Source organism: Myotis myotis, unplaced genomic scaffold (genome assembly GCF_014108235.1).
Source record: "Myotis myotis isolate mMyoMyo1 unplaced genomic scaffold, mMyoMyo1.p scaffold_m19_p_1, whole genome shotgun sequence".
Lineage (NCBI taxonomy): Eukaryota > Metazoa > Chordata > Mammalia > Chiroptera > Vespertilionidae > Myotis > Myotis myotis.
Genome location: NW_023416313.1, coordinates 59,605,294 through 59,629,108, shown reverse-complemented (window position 1 = coordinate 59,629,108; position 23,815 = coordinate 59,605,294). Strand labels below are relative to the sequence as shown.

The window sequence follows — 23,815 nt, the reverse complement described above, 5'->3', positions numbered from 1 at the left end:
ATTGGAATTGCTACTTCCTGCATGTGCCACCAGGTGGCACTTTTGGCTAACTGATGGAACCACTGACAACAGCACCTGCGAAATGCTGAGCTAAGTGGCCATATTCCACAATCCTTCAGTCATTTTCATGGCATCTGCTAGATAGCAATGGTAGCTGAAGTGAATCCCAAGGAACAAGTAGAGATAACTCAGTCAGAGGGGGAGGTGGAATTGAAGGCAGCAGTTGAAAGACAGAGGTGGGATGAGAACAGGTTCCAGGCAGAAGAAAAGCATGCGTGAAAACACAGGAGCCTGGCCCATTCAGGAAAACGAGTTACAGATAACTAGAATGGAGTCGGCTGTGTGTGCAAGGCTATGGTGGGAGGCAGGGCTGGAGCTTACAGGAAGGATCTGGGAGCTGGGCTTTATTGACCAACTTTTTAATTTGTGCAGTTGATGAACATTATGGCTCTTCTTTCCAGGAAAAAAGAAAAAGAAACATTCAAAATGACGGAGGGTTAGCATGTGTGGACTCCTGCGGTAGCAAGTGTTCACATGTGCTTCTCAGTACAGTAGCTACCAGTCATAGGTAGTTGTTAAGCACTCACATGGCTACTGTGACGGAGGAACTGAATTTTATGTTAATTTTAAATAACCACATACTGAGAGAACAGCTCTAAACTCTGTTTTTCCCACTACTATCAACGAACCTTATCTACAGCAAGGGTCTACCATATTGCACACTGCATATATGGGAGATTTCTAGCCTCACAGAATGTTCTATTGTAGAGTGTCAGACTAGATACAAGACCAATTGGGAGGCGACTGTTGCCGTGATGGGACAGATGATGCGAGCCTGAACTAAAGCATTGATGGGGGGTTAGAGAGACTTAGAACAAGACTTGTCAGGACAAGGCCGATAATTGAATGTGGGGGTGAAGAACAGGGAGGGAGGGAAGATGACTGCAGGCTTCTACCTGGAGATATTGGTGGTACCACAAACTGGAATACAGGAAAAACGGTAATTTCCTCCTTAAAGATGTTGAGATTAAGGAGCCAAGGGGCATGCAGGTAGACACAGACTAGATAGAAAAATAGCTGTGGTCCTGGAATATATCATCAGTTCCTGTAGGTCAGAGAGACAGATGAGTAGCGTCAGAATGGGAAGAATAACTGAAGCCATGAAGAGGATAAGCAGTCTTTGGAGAGTGAGAAAACAGGACTGCACTATCATTTTAGGTCAGGGGAGTGTACGAGAAAAGAGGTAAAGGAGACGGGAAAGAAGCCGAGAAAAAGAAAGCCACAGTCTAGCAGTTCATGACAGTTTTGAGGAGAAACTAGACAAGTTTCAAATGCAATAGATACAAGACAGAAATGGGCAAGTTTCCACCAAAATTTGCAACAGGGAAATCATCTGTGATTACAGCAGTTTGAGTGGGAGGAGCACAACTTCAGCCCTGGACAAACTACCCAGATGTTTATGAGAGAAAAATAAACTACTGCCTTATTTAATGCACTGTGTTTTGGGGTTGCCTTGTTGAATGCCTAATCTATATCATCCTATATAATAAAAGCCTAATATGCAAATTGACCAAACAGTGGAATGATTGGTCGGTGGGGGGCAGTGCTGGTGAGTGGGTGGTGCCAGGCCAGCCAAAGTGGGTGCCAGTGGGCAGATGGAGGGGACAGAGATGGGGTGGGTGGCAGAGGGGCAATCAGGGGGCAGGGCCAGCCGCTAGCCAGCCGGTGCTGTCTCCCAATCGGCCTGCCAGTTGCCTCCTGCAGAGGGAGGCCACCAGTGGCAGTGGGGTGATGGGGGGCGGGGCTGGCCACTCGCCAGCTGGCCCACAGGTCAGCTGGACATCCCCCGAGGGCTCCTGGACTGCAAGAGGGAGCAGGCTGAGCTGAGGGACCCCTCCACCAGTGCACAAATTTTCATGCAACAGGCCTCTAGTAACTAATAGATCTTACATGCAAAAACAGAGATTATAAAATAAATAGGTAAACATATTGAATAATCAGCAAGGCTTTTATGTTAGTAAACTTTTGAGTTCATTTTATTTTTGAAAATGTTCCCAAAAAGGAGTAAAGAGTATGAGGTAGGGTCAGCCAAATCCTCTGCTGCTGTTGATGGCTACTTGAAGCGCTTCTTCCACTCTTTCCATTGTAGAATACTTAGGGAGGTAGAGGAGACTAAAACATGTAAGTGCTCTTATGGGATCTTTTTCACCCACATTTTCAGGACAGCAAAATGTTATTTTCATGCTCTTTAAACCTTTTACTTGAATTCTGTCAGTTCCTGTAAGAAACACTAAAAAACAAAATGAAATTGAGTGATCTGCTTCACGAATCACCAACAGTTATCAAGAGAAAATACTTTTATTTTAAACATTTACTGAGGGCCCATGTGCAAAGTCCTACATTAGACAGCACTGGGGATCATATTATAACTAAGTCTGACACACAGTCACTACCCTCAATGACTGGTGGGAATATTAGATTCTTGTGCAAAAAAAGGCAAAAACAATAAATAAAAGGGTGTAAGACAGCCAAACAGGGTGTCATAGAAATAAGGGCTGCTATGGGGTGTAAATGCTATGGGGTTCAGAGCAGGAAGAGAGAACCAGGCTGGGGTGACTGGGGAAGACTTCTGAATGTTTGGAATTAAGCTGGGCCTTTAAGGAGGGAAAGGTTTAGAGAGGCAAAGGAGGTGGGTGAAGTTTCAAGGCAGGGCAGGAGTTTCAGAGAAAGCCTGGAAGTGAGAGGGTGCAAGAAACTAACTATAGAAAGAAGGCTCACTATTTAGCTCGGATGAAGAAAAAAAACATTAAAGCAAAAGGCAGGGTGGAAAACAGGAAAAAATATCTCTATTAACATTTATTTTTTGATGTTGTGACAACTTGGCATAGGGGACATTCAACTGGACTAGGAGTGGCTCTTCCACTCCTAGTTGCAAATGGTGCCTAAGACAAATAAAATGTTCTTATTCCATAAAAAAAGAACAGAAGATTATAAATGTCTTCCTGATCTAACACTTACCAAGGAACTTCTTCTTTTCCTCCAAAGTCAACTTGTGCAAAGCCTTCCAAAACATCACTATGGTGGGATGTGAATTGTCATATCCTTGTCCATATCGTGCATTCTGGAGAAAAATGCAAAATATATATATATATTTTCAGGAAATAGAAAAGAAATTTAAATTGAAGCTACTTGACATTTATGATATACCTTTTCAAATGTTTCCCAGTCATAATCTGTATTTCCAATAATCATATCCTTTAGTTCTTCAGGATGGAAAAATTCAATAATCTCCTTGTCACACACTTTGTAAAATCCTCTTTGAAATTCTTCATAAACGGCCTTTACAGAGATGTTGAAGATGTAATCGACATACTTGGAAACATAGTCTGTCCTTTAATGAAACAAAAATGATTTCAGCTTACTGCAATACTCCAAAGAAAAATGGGAGGAGGGGCAGGAAGGAGGCAGCTAAAGATAAGAGCTGGACCACTTTGCAACTGAGTGGTTGGACTGTTATAGGCATTTTTCACTTATTATCTAATTTAATCAAGAAACTCAGGGCACATTTTTATAAGTTTAGTGAAGAGGAAACTGAGATACAGTGAAGTCATGTGATTTTTCAGGGTCACAGAGTTAAGAGAATCGACATTGATTAGAATAGAATAAGTTTGGAAGAATTAAACCTGACCTGCTAACAGTCATGTCTGGGAAATGGGCTTGGGAGATGGGGGAAATTTCCTATTTTATTTTATACTTTTCAGTATTGTCTGAATTTGTCAGAAGAGTAATTTTATACTTTTCTATAATGTCTGAATTTGTCATAGGAGTAATTATGTGAGCTTAACACAAATAAAGAAGGGATTTACACTTCTAGCTATAACGGAGTACCTGGTAGCAAATGCTTGCAATAAGAACTACAAAAAGGCAAGCAATATAAAAAAACATGTAGCTCCAGGCTTCCACATCTGAGACAAGACTGGAGAGACCTTTGGACTCAGAGAGAAGGGAAGCTCACTGATGAGAGTCTAGCATTTTACTTGTAGTTTTTCCCTCCCTCTGGCACATTTGCCAATTCTGTCAGGCTAAAGGGCTGAGCAAAAATAAGTTGTTAAGAGGCAGAAAACCTTATTATATCCATCAATAATACTATGGGTAAACGGGATCTATTCATAAAATCCTATATAATAAAGAGGTAATATGCAAATTGACCCTTACTCCATCATGCCATCACAAGATGGCTGCGCACACAGCAGAGGCAGGGTTCCCATAATGAGCAGTAAGGAGCGATCACCAGGGACCTGAGGCTGTGAGATGCTGGGCCGGGGCAAGGGACCTGAGGCTGTGCCACCCGCCCAGTGGGGCTTGAGGGGGGACCTCAGGCCATGCCCCCTGCCCCAGTGCCAGGCCCGGGGACCTGATGCTGCACCCCTTGCCCTGGCGCCAGGCAACCTGAGGTCATGCCCCTGGCCCAGCGGGGCTTGACAGGGGACCTGAGGCTGCGCCCCCAGCCACAGGGCTTGACAGGGGCTCTGAGGCTGTGTCCCCCGCCCGGCGGGGCTTGACAGGGGTGGGACCGGCTGGGTCTGGATCTCGCCCCATGGGGATGGGGCCAGCTGGGTCTGGGTCTGGCGCGATTTCGAGGGGCACACAGGTGGGCGGGGACTTGACTCTGGGTCCTGTGGCATGCCCCGGACTCTTGACAGGAGGAAGATTTTCAAATACATTTTACTAATTTTCTTTCATCTCTGACACTTCTATTATAGAGAAAGGGCAAATAGCAACATTAAGGTATTTCCTCTAATTAATTCCCTTTTAATGTGCACGAATTTCATGCACCGGGCCACTAGTATATTATAGAGCTGGATATGTTCTATTTCTTGATCTGTGCTCTTATCATGTGTGCACTTTTCTGAACATTACACTGCAATACAAAGATTTTTTAAAATAAAGATTAAAAATTATAGAAAAATATTTGCCTTAGGGCAGAATGCTCACTAGGACCAACTATCAAGGGAACATTCTATAATCCCACACTGTATTCCTTTAAGTCCCATAAGGTGTTGGGAAGGGAAGATACCACAGTGGCATCTATCTATCCTATATAATAAAAAGCTAATATGCAAATCAACCAAATGGCCAAACGACCGGTAGCTATGACGCGCACTGACCACCAGGGGGCAGACGCTCAACGCAGGAGCTGCCTCCTGATGGTCAGTATGCTCCCACAGCACTGCTCAGCCAGAAGTCCTGAGCCAGGCTCACGGCTGGCAAGTGCAGCAGCGGTGGTGGGAGCGCTAAGGATGTCCAACTGATGGAGCGGGCCTATCAGTTGGAGGGGCCCTAAGGGCTCCTGGACTGCAAGAGGGCACAGGCCGGGCTGAGGGACCCCCCAAGTGCACGAATTTCGTGCACCAGGTCTCTAGTATTCATAACAACAGAACCACCAGTCGCTATGACGTGCACTGACCACCAGGGGGCGCACGTGGAACATGGTGGGCATTGGCAGCAGAGCACAGAACATGGCAGGTGTTGGCTGCAATGAGATGGTGGAGCAGGTGAGCAGGGGCGCCAGACCAAGGTGGGGCGCCAGTCACTGTCATCAGGGCAAGCCTCTGGTGGTTACTGAAAATGCTTTGCTCCTGTGCACCGTGTTCCTGCCCGGCACTCGCACCCGCTGCCAGCACTAGCCCTGCTCGCACCCGCTGCTGGCGCCTGGCGCCGGTGCCGTCAGCGGGTGCTCGCAGCAGCTACTGGCCCCGATCTCCCCTCAGGCCTTCTCCATCTCCCCCTGCTCCTGAGGGGCAATCAGGGCAGCAGCCGCTGCTCACACCTTCTGCTGGCGCCAGCCCCAATTGCTCCGTGCCGTCAGCCTGTGGGAGCAGTGATGGCGAAAGCAGGGTTGCTGGCCGACAGGGGACCAGGGGCTGCAGTGGGATGGGCAGGGCAGGGGTGCAGAGGATGGGCCGAGACCCACCCCCGTGCTCACCGTAGCCTCCCAGCCCACAGTTCCTTTCAAGGTGCACAAATTCATGCACTGGGCCCCTAGTCTAATAATATCAACAAATACTCTGTGCCTGCTATGGACCAGACATTAGTGTAGACTAGTCGAGGTAATGGATGTATAGTGGTGAGCAAGAAAGACCGAGTTCTTGCCATCATGCAGCTCAGCATAGTGGGGGAAACACTGGCAAGGAAATAAGCAAATAAAGTCTAAAGGTAGGTAAAGTGTGACATGAAAAGAAAAGGTAAAGAAGGGTAAGGGGCTAGAGAGAAAGGTTGGTGGTTGGTTCTAGATAGGAGGATTAGGGAAGGCCTCCATGAGAAAGCCATTTCTTCCCTACCAGAATATACACTCCACACATATATGCACCCAGCACACAGCAACTCTCCACCTTATTAAAAATTAACTGGGAATGAAAAGTTATATAGCTACAATAAATTTTTAGAGCCAAGTGAAACAGACAGTGTATAAAGAAAACAAACATTTCACTTCTTTGTACCTACTTGTTAGTCTGGTTGACAATTATGCAACTTCCATTAGGAATTAAGTCTACATCAGTTTTGTCCCAATTCACCTGTAACCACAAATAAACTCAGACAGCATCTCCAAAATAATCGTGAACAGTCTATCATCAGCAAATACACTTTGAAGCATATCTTTTTTCCTCAAGAATAGGTGGAATTGTACATGTTTGTCACAAGACAAGCAAGGAATGTACAAATAAAAATTACCAGCTTTTCATGCAGAATGAAAAATAAACTTAAAAAACTCAAGTTATCTATTTTAACTGATCATACTGAAAAAGTAAATAGATGGGGGAAGAGGGGAGAAGGGGGAGGTATACACATATCACACTCTCACATACAAACCTAAAATAAAACGTTTGCAAACAATATCTGACAATCAGGCCTGGTTTCCTAGGCATGTGACCTGTAATGGTAGCCCAGAGCTCTATGTCTGGGTCCCTCACTGTATTAAAATTCTTAATAATTTTATTTTAGAACTTATGTTTTGCAAGTGAAGTCAGATGGAAAAGTGGAGCATTCCTGTGAGCAGATGAGATTCGGGCAATGTGTGTGTCTGCTGCTATTTCTTGCCGTTCCATTTGCATATAGAGTTCGTGATGCCCCATAAGCGTAGCATTCCAGTGAACCCATGATGCATGGGAGCTCAGCAAGACTCAAAGTGAGAACAAGTTCAGTATGTTGTATCTACAGCTGAGTAAGATGGGGGTGTGGGGTGGGGGTGTGGTGGTGATGACAAACCAAAGAGACCACACTTTCCTTTCCAACCTGCACTTGTTTCCAGTGCAGAAAGAATGCAATAGAGTTCTGAGAAACACGAAGACCAGGGACCCAGTCACATCCTATTGTGTTACTTTCCTGTATTAGCTAACAACGTATGCTGAAAATGATGACATCAAAGAAAAAGAAAAGATAAGCCAACCAGTTCCTGTTCATCCTCCTTAATCATCAGTAAACTGGAGTTGGACAATGTTGACAGAATGCACATGTATGAAGAAGTGAAATAAAAACAGTGGAATTAGTTTCATGCAGTGTGCCCAGTGCTCTGGTTAAGAACTAAATACATAATATATGTGCATGTATGAACTGCAAAATATGAACTATGGAATTTTGGTGATTTAGCATGTAAGTTAAATGCTGTTACATTTGCATTTTAAACTGGCATTGCAAAACAAAGATGTATGGTAAATTCATGTTAATAATTATTTTTTATTTAGGATGATAATAAATAGCAAATGCAAATACAAAAAAAAAGGTAAATAGGGAAATTGCCATATTTCAGTATTCACTTTTCTCAGGACAGACCTGGTGTGGTGGACTTGGAAAATTAGCCATAAATTCCTCCTATCCTGGTATTCCTGTCCCTTTGCAATATGACTCCACAACATCTCCCACCAAGAGGGGGGAGTCTGGCCCGACTGGCATGGCTCAGTGGTTGAGTGCCGACCTATGAACCAGGAGGTTATGATTCGATTCCCAGTCAGGGCACATGCCCAGATTATGGGCTCAATCCCCAGTATGGGGTGTGCAGGAGGCAGCCAATCAATGATTCTCTCTCATCATTGATGTTTCTCTCTCTCCCTCTCCCTTCCTCTCTGAAATCAATAAAAATACATTAAAGAAAACAAAACACCAACAATTAAATTAAAAAAAGAGGGGGAGTCTCTTTCTTTAGCCCTTGAATCTGGAGGTAACCTTGTGAAATAGTCTGGCCAATGGGATCTGACAGAAGCAAAAGCATGAAAAGAAGCTTGTGTGTTGAGGGTTGCCATCTCTTTGGACCCTGAGCCCATCCAGTGAAGAAGCCTCGGCTGGCCTCCTGGATGATAACAGACAGAACAGAGACAAGCTGTTCCAGCTGACACCTGCCAAGGGCCAGCCTGCCAACGACCAGGTATGGTGCGAGGCCACTGTTGGCCATCCAGCTCAGCCACGCTGGCCCAATCCAGAAATCACAGAATTATCTGCTGTTTTCTGTCACTAAGTTTAGGTGTTGTCTGTTACACAGTAAAATCCAACTGGCACATCCAGCTCATAAAAAATGAAGGGAATAACCTTTTACATTAACTTAATTCAGAAGTTTGTTTTTTCATTAAAGGGTGCATGTTTAGGCAAGTACGTAAAGGGTTAATCAGATTATATCTGATCTGTAATCTGGCTTTCACTGTTACTCACATTAAAATGGACATAAAATACTTCTTCAAAGTCAGCACTTTCATCATCCAGAAGTATCTGCAAACTCCTAAAGAACAAATAATTTCATTTAAAAAAATAACAACGATCACTAGATACATCTTGTAAATAAACACAGAGTGTGTGACTATTCTGAAGGTGAGAAGTCAGGTACAGTTCACTGCACCACCATGACTTGAGACCTCAGCTATCTTTAAATGTGAGGTTAGAAGTTTATCTACAATTCTGCAGGCTCCCCACCTGATTCCTACTCTCCTACTGCCCTAACTTCCTTTACCTCGTCATCGTAGATGTCTATTTTAGAAAAGGACTGGTAACGTATTTACTGACACTGAAACTCATTCAAATTGGTGTTACCTTTATTTAAGCTTTGGGACTTTACTTACAGAGCAAACAATAGATCTCCTTTTAAATATCAGGCATTGCTCAGATCTGTGGAGTGGATAGATAGGTCAAAGGACCTTCTCTGTATCTGCTGTCCCAGTATCATCAAGCTCCAGACAGACCTGGCATTTGACTACCTTAATTCTTTCCAGGCATTTGCGAGAACAGAGGTTATATCAGAATGGGAGCAGCCAGTCGTTTTCTATTTCCATCCTCTAAACTTTATAAATACGTTTAATGTAATATGTCTCATTATGTATTATTTACTCCTTTACCTCTCTATTCATTCAACAAACACTTATTAACTACTTAATATGGTAGGCAAAGGGGATGTAAAGTTGAGACCAATTCCTTTCCTGCCAATAAACCCTGAGGCCAGTAGGAATGATGCTTATGGGAGCCTTACCTACAGTCCTGTGAGATGTGTGCAGCTGGGAACTATGTAAATGGTACAGGGATAACTTGGAAGAGCTTGGTTAACCCTTTCTGAAGGGAAAGATGTCACTGGGGAAGTCTCCCTCCGGGAGATGGTGGAAATGAAGCTGATTTTTTCCCTTGCTGGATTTTTTGCTATGATACTGTGATATAAAACACACCATCTTTTATGCATGTATTTTTGTGAGGTCAGGGAACTCAGCTGACAAAACTGGATTCATCACAACATTTGGTTCACTATCTTCTCATTGTATGGCCATATATGGCTTATGAGTATGTTTATGAATAACACCTGTGAACCTGCCTCCCAAAACAAGAACTAAAACATTGCTAATCCTATATGATAAAAGCCTAATATGCTAAGTGTCCAACCGGTCATTCGACCAGTCACTATGATGCGCACTGACCATCATGGGGCAGACGCTCTGACTGGTAGGTTAGCTTGCTGCTGTTGTCCGGCCAATCAGGACTGGGTAAGATGGGCTGGACACACTCTGGAACCCTCCCACGTTACCCTCCCTGGGCCCAATCGTGCACCGGTGGGGTCCCTTGGCCTGGCCTGCACCCTCTTGCAATCAGGGACCCCTTGGGGGATGTTGGAGAGCTGGTTTCAGCCCGATCCCTGCAGGTCAAGCTGAGGGACCCCACTGGTGCACGAATCCATACACAGAGCCTCTAGTATCTTATACCTACCTGTAGGAGGTACCTTCCTTATCCCATTTTTCTACCCCCCCCCAAAACGAGTTACAAATATCTACCAGTTTGAAGAGTGTCTTTTGTCTTTCATTAAGGTATGTCTTGATGAACAGAGAACTTCTTTAATCTTGTTGCAGTTAAATTTACCAATCTTTCCTTCACTGTTGATACTTCTTATGTCTTACTTAAAAAAAAAAAAAATCCCAAGAATGGGAAAGGTATTTATCCATATTTCCATCATTTTAACATTTAATATTTAAGTCCTGCATCCATGTGGAGTTGATTTTTGTATATGACATAAGGTATTTGCTCTAATTTTTCCCCAGATGCATTAACTGAATGGTCCTCCTATTCCCATTGACCTAATATGCTAGTTTGTTAAAGTTCCATGTGTGCATGGTCAGTTTCTGAGCTCTCTCTTCTGTTCTACTGGAAAACCTGCACAATTACATACTGTCCTGCTTAATGCGGCTTTCAAATTATTCTTGATATCTGATAGGACAAGTTCCCCACCCTTCTTTACCTTATGGGTTATTCTTGGCCCTTTGTTCATCCATCTAAATTTTAGAATCAGCTTGTCAAGTTTTATAGTAAGCCTGCTGGGATTGAAACTGGAGTTTTACTGAATGTAGAGATCAGTGCTTCTCAAAGCATTGCCCAGACCCACAACTTCTGGGAATCCCTGAGGACTTTACAGGGGTCCATGGGCTCTAAACTATTTTCATAATAATACTAAGATGTTACTTTTGTCTTTCACAGTGAGTATAGAACAGTTTCCCAGAGGCTCTATGATACCCAATATTTGTGTATTCTTGAATGTAAAACATTTATCACTTTTAATTTCTAATATTGCAAACATTGGCAAATGTAACAAACATAAATAAAAGCTCTTTGAGTCCTCAATACTTTTTGAATATCTTAAGACCTAAAAGTTTGAGAAATACTGATACAGATTTAATGACCTTTATATTTACTAAGTTTATGTGTATAGTTATTAAGCTTATTAAGTCTCCTTAGGCATAGCATTAAGTAGGTAATTTTCAATGTTTTCAGTAAAAAAAATTTTTTTCTCTCCTCCTTCCCAAATCTTCTGTTTTCAGTATTTTTCTCCTCCTCCTATTAGTATGATTAACAATTGGACTCTGGAGCCATGGTTATGTCACTTTGGGACCTGGGTGTGTTTTAGTTTCCTCATCTGTAAAATGGATCCTATTAATAGTCTATTAATAACAGGATCATACTACTGTCCTAATTTTTGTTAAAAAAACTTGCCCTAACTGGTTTGGCTCAGTGGATAGAGTATTGGACTGCAGACTGAAGGGTCCCAGGTTCGATTACGGTCAAGGGCGTGTACCTTGGTTGTGGGTACATCCCCAGTAGGAAGTGTGCAGGAGGCAGCTGAGTTGATGTTTCTCATCGATGTTTCTAACTCTCTCGCCCTCTCTCTCTCTCCCTTCCTGTCTGTAAAAAAATCAGTAAAATATTTAAAAGAATATCTCCACAGTCCATTGCATAAATATACCAAAAATATACAATTCCCTTCTTGAAGAACAGTTAGGCAGTCCATGTATTATGAACTATATGATACAGTGTATACTGGTATACAGAAATCCTTGCATGGTTATGTGTTTCGGATGAAATGTCTAGAGACAAAACTGTTGGGTCAAAGCGTCAAACACGTTTTTGATTCAGATAAGCAATGCCACATTGTTCTCTGAAAAAGGAGTTACCAATTTGCACACCCACTAACAATCCCTGAGACTGGAGTTAATCTTTTACCAAACCCTTGCTAACACCATACAGATCAGTATATCCATCCACTGTCACTTTGAAGCACATAATAGTCTCTCATTTTAATCTGCATTCCATGATCACTAGTGAGATTGATCATGTTTGTATTTATGTGCCATTTCTATTGCTTCTTCTGTGAGTTGCCTTCTTGTACACTTTGTGAATTTTTCTTATGAACGTGCAGAAGTACTTTATATAGTAGAGATAGTCACCCTTCCTGTTTTATTTTTAATATATTTTATTGATTTTTTACAGAGAGGAAAGGAGAGGGACAGAGAGTCAGAAACATCGATGAGAGAGAAACATCAACCAGCTGCCTCCTGCACACCCCCGACTGGGGATGTGCCTGCAACCAAGGTACATGCCCTTGACCGGAATCGAACCTGGGACCCCTCAGTCCGCAGGCCGACACTCTATCCACTGAGCCAAACCGGTTACGGCACCCTTCCTATTATATGTTACCAATACTTTTTACAAGGTGGGGGTTGTCTTTTAACTTACATATAAGTTTTCATTTTAAAGGTGGTAATACGGAAACAATTATTTAAAATAAACATCACTGTAACCTATACTCTGTCTATGACTGTTTCTATGCAAATAAAGTTCAAAGATTAATGCAAGCACTGAGGACTAATATAAAAAACTTTCGTTAATTTTAGAAAGTTAAATTATTAATCCAACAATTCTTGCCAAAGTTAAAATTGGTTTCAAGTACTCAGAATGCTACTATTGGACGTGAAAATATTACTGAGAGGGTGTGTTTAAATATTTGTCCTAATATATGTTAGGTAGAACTCTGAAAAAGAATCATGTTTACTTACCTTCCCAAGACAGGACTGAGCTCTTTCAAGTCTTCCAATGATGGTGTTTGGTCCAAAAGTTTCTTAAACAGAGCCAGTGGGAAAGGGATGTTTGCAACATTGCCGTTGAACAGAATAAGTCCACACAGAATCCCAAAGAAGAAATATCTCTTTTTCTCAAATTTAGGCTGAAAAGAGAAAAAACATTTTAACATATTATGAATTTTTGCCAGTACAATGGTATCTTTATATTAGATAAACATGTCCCCCCCCCCCTTCACAAAATCAAATCACAAATTAAAACCAAAAATCTTGAGATAAGAATATTCAGGAGAAACCAAGATGGCGGCATAGGTTAACGCCGGAGATCGCTGCCTCAAACAACCACTTCAGAGATATAACTAAAGGACAGAACGGACATCACCCAGAACCACGGGAAGGCTGGCTGAGTGGAAATTCTACAACTAGGAGGAAAGAGAATATCATACCCAGACTCAGAGGAGGCGCAGTGCTGAAGTGAAATACTCAGGTGCGGAGTGTGCGCGCGGAGCGGGCTGGCGGCGGAGGGCGCGGTTGTTGTTTTCAATCGGGAGGGAGTTTCAGACTCTGAGCTCCAGATCCGGGCGAGTCTCTGGGGACCGAGACTCAAACGGGAGAAACGGGACTGTCTGGCTTCGGTCGGAACTCGAAGGCAGCTTTCTCTCCGAGGTTTGCAGCCATTGCTGGGGCTCTGAGAGGCAGAGCCCCTGGGGAAGGAACTGAGAGTCGCCATAACTGCTCGTTCCACCTGCCCTGTAGATCCCCGGGGACCCACCCCGCCCAAGCCCTGCACAGAACCATTTGCCGGATAGCCTCAGGCAAACGCTAGATTAGCACCGCCCTAGAGATCCAGCACAGAAGCCCTCCCACTACAGACACAGCAGACTCTCATAGCCAGTTAGCCTGGAGGTCAAATCACCCCGGTATTGCCGACATCAATCAAGGCTTAAAGGCAACAAGACTGCGGACAAAGACCACTAGGGGGTGCACCAAGAAAGCATAAAAAATGCGGAGACAAAGAAACAGGACAAAACTGTCAATGGAGGATATTGAGTTCAGAACCACACTTTTAAGGTCTCTTAAGAACTGTCTAGAAGCTGCCGATAAACTTAGTAAGGCCCTCGAAAAGACTGGTGAGACCGCCGATAAATGTAGTGAGATCCTCAAGAAATCTAATGAGACCCTCGATGTTGTGATAAAGAACCAACTAGAAATTAAGCATACACTGACTGAAATAAAGAATATTATACAGACACCCAACAGCAGACCAGAGGAGCGCAAGAATCAAGTCAAAGATTCGAAATGCGAAGAAGCAAAAAACACCCAACTGGAAAAGCAAAATGAAAAAAGAATCCGAAAATATGAAGATAGTGTAAGGAGCCTCTGGGACAGCTTCAAGCGCACCAACATCAGAATTATAGGGGTGCCAGAGGATGAGAGAGAGCAAGATATTGAAAACCTATTTAAAGAAATAATGACAGAAAACTTCCCCCACCTGGTGAAAGAAATAGACCTACAGGTCCAGGAAGCGCAGAGAACCCCAAACAAAAGGAATCCAAAGAGGACCACACCAAGACACATCATAATTAAAATGCCAAGAGCAAAAGACAAAGAGAGAATCTTAAAAGCAGCAAGAGAAAGAAACCCAGTTACCTACAAGGGAGTACCCATACGACTGTCAGCTGATTTCTCAACAGAAACTTTGCAGGCCAGAAGGGAATGGCAAGAAATATTCAAAGTGATGAATACCAAGAACCTACAACCAAGATTACTTTATCCAGCAAAGCTATCATTCAGAACGGAAGGTCAGATAAAGAGCTTCACAGATAAGGAAAAGCTAAAGGAGTTCATCACCACCAAACCAGTATTATATGAAATGCTGAAAGGTATCCTTTAAGAAGAGGAAGAAGAAAAAAAAAGGTAAAGATACAAATTATGAACAACAAATATGCACCTATCAACAAGTGAATCTAAGAATCAAGTGAATAAATAATCTGGTGATCATAATAGAATCAGGGACATAGAAAGGGAATGGACTGACTATTCTTGGGGGGGAAAGGGGTGTGGGAGATGCGGGAAGAGACTGGACAAAAATCGTGCACCTATGGAAGAGGACAGTGGGTGGGGAGTGAGGGCAGAGGGTGGGGCGGGAGCTGGGAGGAGGGGAGTTATGGGGGGGGAAAAAATGAGGAACAAATGTAATAATCTGAACAATAAAGATTTAATTTAAAAAAAAAAAAAAAGATTACCAAACCCATGGGAAAAAAAAAAAAAAAAAAGAATATTCAGGATTTATATTCAATCATTAAGTCAATTTAAATCCCTGTCACAGTTTTGGTCACTAAAAGCATTAACAGAATGAGGATTGAGGGGCTAGGAGAGATGTTGTTTAGGGGGAAAAAACTGCACCAAGTAGAAAGTCCTAGAGATCTAATGCACAGTAGTGAATACAGATAACAATATTGGATTATAATAATCAAATGTGCTATGAAACTAGATCTTAATTATTCCAACCACTAAAAAGAAGTAGTAATTATGTGACGTGACAGAGGTGCTAATTATTGCTTCAGTGGCAACCACATTACAGCATATAAATATCAAATCAACATGTGCACAATGTTTAATTTACACAACGTTATATACCACTTATTTCCATAAAAAATAAGTAAATGAAAGAATGAACAAGCATAGTAGCACATTAGGCTCAGTAATCCTTATAAACTAAAGTTTCCACAATGTACTTTCATAGCCTTTGTCTTCAAGCTCACCAGGAAAAATAGAACTGTGACAAAGACTGAGTGCCTAAGAAAGAAGCATTTGATTTTATCCATACATTCCATAAATGGTCAAAAACACATACTGCTTAATTTCTCCTCTGTGGACATGAGAATCCAGGGAAAGTAGACCCTGTTTTAGAGAAAATAATCATCTATGTACGTATGTACTTATTTATTTTTATCCTTCCCGGAGGATATGTTTTTATTGATTTTAGGGAGAAATGGAGGGGGAGAGAGAGAGCAGGGGCACAAGAGAAACATCAATTAGTTGCCTCCCATTATGTGCCCTGACCAGGGATCAAATCTGCAACCTACGTGTGTGCCCTGAACGGCGATTGTCACCTGCCACCTTTTGGTGTACAGCAGTGGTTCTCAACCTTCCTAATGCCGCGACCCTTTAATACAGTTCCTCATGTTGTGGTCACCCCCAACCATAAAATTATTTTCGTTGCTACTTCATAACTGTAATTTTGCTACTGTTATGAATTGTAATGTAAATATTTGATATGCAGGATGTATTTTCATTGTTACAAATTGAACGTAATTAAAGCAAAGCGATTAATCACAAAAACAATATGTAATTATATATGTGTTTTCCGATGGTCTTAGGCGACCCCTGTGAAAGGGTCGTTTGACTCCCAAAGGGGTAGCGACCCACAGGTTGAGAACCGCTGGTGTACAGGATGATGCTCTAATCAACCCAGCCACTTGGCCAGGGCAATAATCACCTTTTTCAATTAAACTTTTATCTCTACAATTATATCATTAATTCTTCTCCTAGTATAAAACAAATTAGGCAATCTAATTTATGGTATGTGACATACCTTTTCTATCAGGAAACACCATAAGCAAAGAAAAGGGGACTTACCTTAACAGGAAACCACATGTAGGTAGCCTCTTTAGGATACATGAACATCCCATATTCTGGCCGAGTCATCTCTTCAAACAGACAGTAGAAAAACTCTGTCCTGACGCCTCCAGGTTCATATCCAGTTTCTTCACTAAATGAAACCTGAGGAAGCAGAGCAAATAATGCATCACTTTTAGGCTGTGTATTGCTACATGTTACACTCTGTTTAGCAGTGAGAGCTAGCATTATTGTGGGCCCAAGTATTTGGCAGCCACTGTGGTAAGCATCATACTCGTGTTACCATATTTAATATCCTATTAATTCTATGAGGCTTCAGGAATTTAAATAACTCCCAAGATTATAAAATACTCAATGGTGCAGCCGAGGTTTAATCCTATGTCTGTGACACCTCAGAGCCTAAAGTTTTTAACACTAAATTGACCTCAATTGGCACCATTGTTACAGTTATAAGGTAGGCTAAGTATAATAACAGTAAAACACAAAGAAATCAGAAATATTAGGATTTTCAAAAAAAACCAAGCCAGAGCACACGTGAAGTATTTATTGGCTTGGCTGTTTGCTCCTTAAGGAGGGGCACCAATCCCTGCACAAGATGATTCTATCATCACCGTCTTTGCTCCTTCGGTCGTTCCATTCTTGCCTTTCTTTTTTAGAATCTTTCACTTCAGTTTACAAATGTGTTAAGTTCTCCCTTATCCTTAAAGAAAACACACACCTCAAGACCACTGTTTCTAAAATAGACAATATTGGCCCCTCCTACTCTAGGCTGTCAAATTTCGGAGAATACTGTCACCAACTTCCAAACCCATTTCTCTTCTTAAATGCTTTTCTCCAACAGGACCAAGAACCTGGAGTCCTCAATTCCAAGGGCTTTTCCTGATGTCTCATCTCCTTGGTTCCCTAACCCATTTCATTCCTCTGACCACCCCCTCTTTCTTCACGTTCTTTTCTCCCTTGCTTTCTCTTATGCAGCACTATTTAGGTTTGTATTTTTCTCTTCTTTTTCCTGCTGTTTTAATACAGAAATTCCTTTCTCTCTGCTCTTCCCCCAAATCCTCATTTTTCTCCTTAAAAGCTCCTTTTACTGGTTTATTTGGATGAATATCGCTACCATTTTATAGAGATGCAAGTTTCAAACCTCAGTAAAATATTTTTTTAAAAAATATATTTCATTGATTTTTTACAGAGAGGAAGGGAGAGAGACAGAGTGTCAGAAACATCAATGAGAGAGAAACATCGATCAGCCGCCTCCTGCACATCTCCCACTGGGGATGTGCCCGCAGCCCAGGCACACGCCCCCGACCAGAATCGGACCCGGGACCCCTCAGTCCGCAGGCCGACGCTCCATCCACTGAGCCAAACCTGTTCCGGCCTCAGTAAAACATTTAAAATCTTTATAAGACCAGGTGTTAAACCGGCCCCTCCCTGTGGGCAAGTTCTTTAACCTCACAAAGGCTGTTTTCCCCACAGATTATCTGAAAGATTAAATAACCTGTAAAATGCCTCACAGAGTCTGGAAAATGGTAACTGCTCATCAAATGTTACCTAGATTTTAAAAATGGATGAGTGGCCCTAGCAGGTTTTGTTCAGTGGATAGAGCATCAGCCTACGGGCTGAAGGGTCCCAGGTTCGATTCCAGTCAAAGGCACAGGCCTGGGGTTGTGGGCTCGATCCCCAGTAGGGGGTGTGCAGGAGGCAGCTAATCAATGTTTCTCTCTCATTATTGGTGTTTCTCTTGCTCCTTCTCCGTTCCTTTCTAAAATCAATTAAAAATATTAAAAATAATATACATATATACACTAGTAAGACAAGTTATATAGTTACTAAACCAAAGATCATTTATAGATGTTCAGAACATGGTATTATCTACAATTATACCCTCAAAAACGATGCAGTCAATAAACAGAAAGTTCCCTCTTCCACAGAGAACTTTGGGTCCTGCGTGAGCAGAAACAAACCCTCAATTCTCATCTCACCAAAACCCTTAAAAAGTGGTGACTAGCCAGGCGAGGCCAGTCCTCAGGAGGGACTGGACCTCTCAGGGTTAGAGCTGGACTTTCTACCTGGCTAGGTTGGGGGATGGCAACCATTTCCCTAAGGCCCCTTAGCCTGCGTGTCCTGATGAAGTGCCTACACCTATCACCTGGAACTCACAGGTCTCTGGGGAGTTAGGGGAACTCTGAGGCAGACCACCTCGATGGAAAAGGGAGATAATTTCCCTTCTGTGAAGGCTAGTTGTTACATTACTTAATATTTTCCTTATCTGGGCACCAAATTATTGAGAGTGATACTTTACCATTAACTCCATCCTCAGGTCTTCATTCTCAAATTGACTTAACTGGCTCAAAACGTCCTCAATCAAGTGACTCCTTCTGACTATGAGATTAAAGGTGGGCAGCAACCCTAAACTGGACCCTCCATCTTCCACAATTCCAGCCAAATGCAAAACAGCTCTAAATCTTCTCTCCTAGGAAAACAGAAATGTCTCACTTCATTTTACCATTTGCTCTGAGTAGAAATTTGTAAAGTGGGATAAACTGGTTCAGTTGGTTATGAATGCATGTCACAAACACTTATAAAAAGAGCCTTATATACACCACTGAAGATAAGCTATACATTCAGTGTTCACCCTGTGAGCTGAAGAAACATGGAACCTAAGAAACGGGAGCCAGCCTGGGTGAGCAGGAAAGCGACCGACGGCAGGCTCCACTGGACTACTTTACCCTTCCTATAAATGCAATTATTAATACTTCAGTCACTAAAGCTAATTATAATCAACAGACTAAGAGGCTGATTAGTAAACACTGACGCAGTGCGCTGAAACATATTCTCATTCGAAAAAGTTCAGAAGTTTAGGAAAAAAGCAGCCTGCAGGAAAAGTTCAAATATGAGAGACCTCGCTAAAAAGATCCTATTCTAGGAAGAGAAACCAGACAAGAGATTTTAGGTGAAGAGAGGGGACAAGGGGAGAGAGGGGGAAAGGGGGAGAGGGGGAGAGGGGGAGAGGGGGAGAGGGGGAGGGGGGGAGAGGGGGAGGGGAGGAGAGAGAGAGATATCGTCCACCTGAAACCAAATAGCAATTTGGGACCATTAAAGTCTGTGGTTCTTAGCAAAACAGAGAGAAATCAGTTCTATAAGATTATTACTGGAAACTTACTTAAAGTCAGGAGAAAACAGTTAAGAGATGAAGCAAAAGAAAATTCTTGTATATTTTTTATTTTCCTTTGTTAAGTGTTTCACTAATGGTTATACCAGAACTCATAAATCAATTTCCTATTTTATTATGGTAACTGCATTTGTGAAAGTATTTACTTTTATGACATATATTTGAATATTACTCATACACGTACAGATGCATACATGAGAGCAAGAGTGATAATAAGACCGAACACTTTTGGGCATTTACTTTGTGTGAGGCACCGTTCTAAAACCTGTACCTATATTGACAAATTTCATCCTTACAAAAAGGTAATGAAGTGTATTTTCCAAGGCATTTTAAATTATCCAATTTTAACTTCAAAAGCGCGTTGCCGGATATGTTCACAAACAACCAATTTAGCCGATGATAGTTCACTGAAAAAAGGATACGTTTTACAAACCTTTGTTATGGCACTATCTCAGGCATTTATTTGGGTCCAAATTTCAAGAATCCTGTCACCTCTATTCCCACTGTTATGTTTTCTTCACTCGGTTGGACCTCCTTAAATATAGTGCTAATTTCAATCAAGTCCAAGTTTGCTACATCTCTCTGAATGCCAGCCAATCAGAAAACTACAGGCACCAATCTCAAGGTCAAACGCTCTACAACTAGGCCAGCTACCCAAGCTCGATCCTTTGCTACTAAGGCCCTAAGAGGCCTCAAGGCCAAGCCAACCCAAATTCTGACACTCTTTTTTGCCTTCTTCATTAGAGCATAAGTAACTCGAATGCTACAGCCATTAGTTTCACCAGTGGGTGGCTCCCTTATCACCCCCCAAAATACTGTACACTTACGAAGGCATTTATCATTTGATTTGTTACCAAAGACAAAGAAATCGGCATGCGTACCTGCATTTTTAAAAGCGAGTCTGCACGTAGTAGTTTAATTTTTGACAGAATATTAAAGACAAATGGAAAATGACTGAATATGACAGGATGCTGGATGTCTTCTACAGTGTCCTAAAAATGGAAATAAGAACAATTCTGATAAGTGAAAGGACAGAGCTATCTTACGTCTGACCTCGTAGCCTTTAACCTCTGATGGGTGAAGGTCTCAGTACTTACGGCCAAATCAATTCAAATTGCTTGGCAGTAGTACTTAAATACATAAAATTCTAAGAAAATGTTTTACATGTACCAATGAAAGGTATAGAGACCTGGTATTTTCAGTGCTCATTTACCAATTAACTGAAATTCTGGGCACTTTCCCAGAGTCTGTTCTACTGCCACCCACACTTGTGAAATGTAAATGAGTTCAGATGTATTAAGTAAACAGCCCACCAGTCCTCTAATTAGGGTGTAGGTAGAGGTCCACCCTTTCGTTTTTTGTGTGTTTTTCATATTTGCATGGCACGCTCCACATGACGCTTGTCTGGTAGACCCAAGCTACCTGCCCAGGTAGCAACCACTTTTCTGTTAGTGCTCTGGCTCCAAAACTGCACAGGTTTTGAGGGGTCTGTTTTGCTTTTCCCAATAAGCCCTGCTATTTCTATTGGGCAATTTTGCAGAATGCAAGGATTTTGGACACTCCTGTAGAAAGTTACAGCACAAATGCCTATATTAACTCATTGATGATCCAATTTCCTCTTTATACATGCCATACTTACTAAGTTCTTTTTCCAAGAGCTCCTTCTACGTGCATCTTCATAAAAATCAAGGCAGTGCGCGAGTTCATTTACTTGGAAAATATTTTCAGGCAGTTGAAATTTAGTCTGGTTTACCTTAAATAAAATATAACTAATGAGAAAGTTTTCTATATAAAGATAATTTTGCTTAATGGCTATTAGATTCTCAGGATAAATGCAAATTACTAGTAAACACCCTTCATGACCAGAGAATAAAGTTCTACCCAATTCCTCCACTGTCAAAACCCCACATGTCCAGGAACATAAAGAATGTCTAACATTTCATAGTAGAAATTGATAACTAAGATGACAAATTTCTACTTACTTTTATTTATCTTTTAAATATATTTTTCTTGATTTCAGAGAGGAAAGGAAAAGGAGAGAGAGGTAGAAACATCAATGATGTGAGAGAATCATCTATCAGCTGCCTCCTGCATGCCCCCCACTGGGGACTGAGCCCGCAACCCGGGCATGTGCCCTGACTGGGAATAGAACTGTGACCTCCTGGTTCATAGGTCAATGCTCAACTGAGCCATGCCAGCCTGGAAACGTCTAGCTACTTTTAATTCATAGAAAAAAAAAGAAGTTTTAAGAAACTTTAAGTCCAAAGAAAAATACAGTGCAATATAAATCCAAAGTACTCTGGGGCCCAATATTGCATGTCATGTTCTTCAGAGATTTACAATATACCATTTATAGATGTTCCCTCTGGCAAGGCATATATAGAGCATTTCCTCCTAATTGTGGGAGAATTTTCAGTTTTCTATCCCGATGTGACCAGGGAATATTATGAAGTACCTATGAACACCGTGGCTCAGTGCTAGCATCAGTCACCGAAGACACTGATAACGACATTAGATGCTTTGGACATGAGTGACCATCAGTATTTGACCGGGATGGGCACAGTCCTGGACTGAATGACTAATGCTGAGGAGGTCTTCTAAAAGCCCCTCTGTGGCTGTGTAAAGAACACACATATCCTACAAGCGATCACTTCCAGAATTAGGTATGGAAACTAAAAACCAACTCTTGATACATGAACACCAAGACATTCATACAGGAATGTTTATAGAAACAGGTTTTCACATAGAGAACCCCCCCCCCCCACTCCAAAAGAACTGCAAACAGCACATATACCCATCAGTACTGAAATGAATAATCATGGTACATCACAGAACAGACTATGATGTAAAAATGAAAATGAATGCAGCCATGAGTACTAATCTGGAAGAATTTGTAGAACAAATGTGTAAGACACATGTATTCCACTCATGTAAATTTCAAAAACAGCAAAATTAAACAGCGTACGTACATCCATCCATCCATCCATCTATCTATCTATCTATCTATCTATCTATCTATCTAGCACCTATCTACCTATTGTTGTAAAACAATAAAGAAGAGTAAGGGAAGGATGAACCCAAAACCCAGGATCATGGGTATCTCCAAGAGGTGAGGGGATGCAATCTGAGAGAAAAATACACAGGCATTTCAAAAGTACTGGAAATACTTTCTTTTCCAACATGGGCAGTAGTTACACTGATGTCTGTTTTATTAGTTTTCTTCAAACTGTTCACAGATACTATATACATTCTTTTATATGCATGGCTTAATTCACAAAAAACAAAATTTAAAAAATAGCAATATAAACTTCATGTTTCAAGAGTCTGTTTAAGATTCAGGCCAGGAGAAACCCTTACCCTGTGCAGCTTTTTCAGCATTTCTAGGAGAACTTTAATGTGACAGTTACTTTCAGCATCTTCAGCCCAGTAACGCAGTTGAGCAGTGATGGCTCTTTTAAACATCTGGACCAGTTCCATGAAAGTGGAGTCATGCAGAGATGCCCAATATTCCTCTGAGGGATACAAAGGTAAATAAATGTTAACGTGATTTCTCTTGGATTCTTAAAGGTATTAAAGTGGTCCATATTTTCCAAAACTGATAGAATAGGGTGGGGTGGCCGGGAAGAGGACAATGGGGGAAAAAGGAGACATATGTAATATATGTAATACTTTAAAAAATAATTTTTAAAAACCTGATATATTTTTTTATATGTCACAGTTACAAAAACATATTTGTATTAAATTTTTCAGAGAATATGATTGCAATTAAAAGTTCAGAATCTGCCCTAGCTTGTTTTGCTCAGTGGATAGAGTGTCAGCCTATGGACTGAAGGGACATGGGTCTAGGGCACGTGTCCAGGTTGTGGGCTCGATATCCAGTAGGAGGCGTGCAGGAGGCAGCCGCTCAATGATTCTCTCTCATCATTGATGTTTCTATCTCTCCCTCCCTTTGCCTTCCTCTTTGAAATCAATAAAAATATATTTTAAAAAGTCTATGCTCAAACTTAAAAGAAAAAAAAGTTCAGAATTTAATGCCCTAAAAAAAATTCCTTGACAGTAATAGGACCTCAATCTTGATATTAATCTGTGAAAAAAGAGACATTAAATTAGTTACATTTTATTCCAGGCTGAGGAGCAT

General features: G+C 41.6%; 1 protein-coding gene across 1 annotated transcript in view; it reads right to left on the bottom strand.

Moving 5' to 3' along the window:
- Nucleotides 1-2,012: 2,012 nt before the first annotated feature.
- HERC5 (HECT and RLD domain containing E3 ubiquitin protein ligase 5) overlaps nt 2,013-23,815 on the bottom strand; it is a 40,234-nt gene continuing 18,431 nt past the window's right edge. Inside the window, exons 10-20 of the mRNA XM_036339435.1 lie at nt 23,035-23,189; nt 21,317-21,430; nt 20,559-20,669; nt 18,808-18,978; nt 16,509-16,652; nt 12,846-13,012; nt 8,701-8,767; nt 6,505-6,575; nt 3,208-3,391; nt 3,019-3,121; nt 2,013-2,290 (exon numbers count right to left, since the gene is read on the bottom strand). Of these exons, the coding sequence (XP_036195328.1) occupies nt 2,085-2,290; nt 3,019-3,121; nt 3,208-3,391; nt 6,505-6,575; nt 8,701-8,767; nt 12,846-13,012; nt 16,509-16,652; nt 18,808-18,978; nt 20,559-20,669; nt 21,317-21,430; nt 23,035-23,189 (1,493 nt within the window). The 3' untranslated portion in view covers nt 2,013-2,084. The remainder of the gene's footprint in view (nt 2,291-3,018; nt 3,122-3,207; nt 3,392-6,504; nt 6,576-8,700; nt 8,768-12,845; nt 13,013-16,508; nt 16,653-18,807; nt 18,979-20,558; nt 20,670-21,316; nt 21,431-23,034; nt 23,190-23,815) is intronic.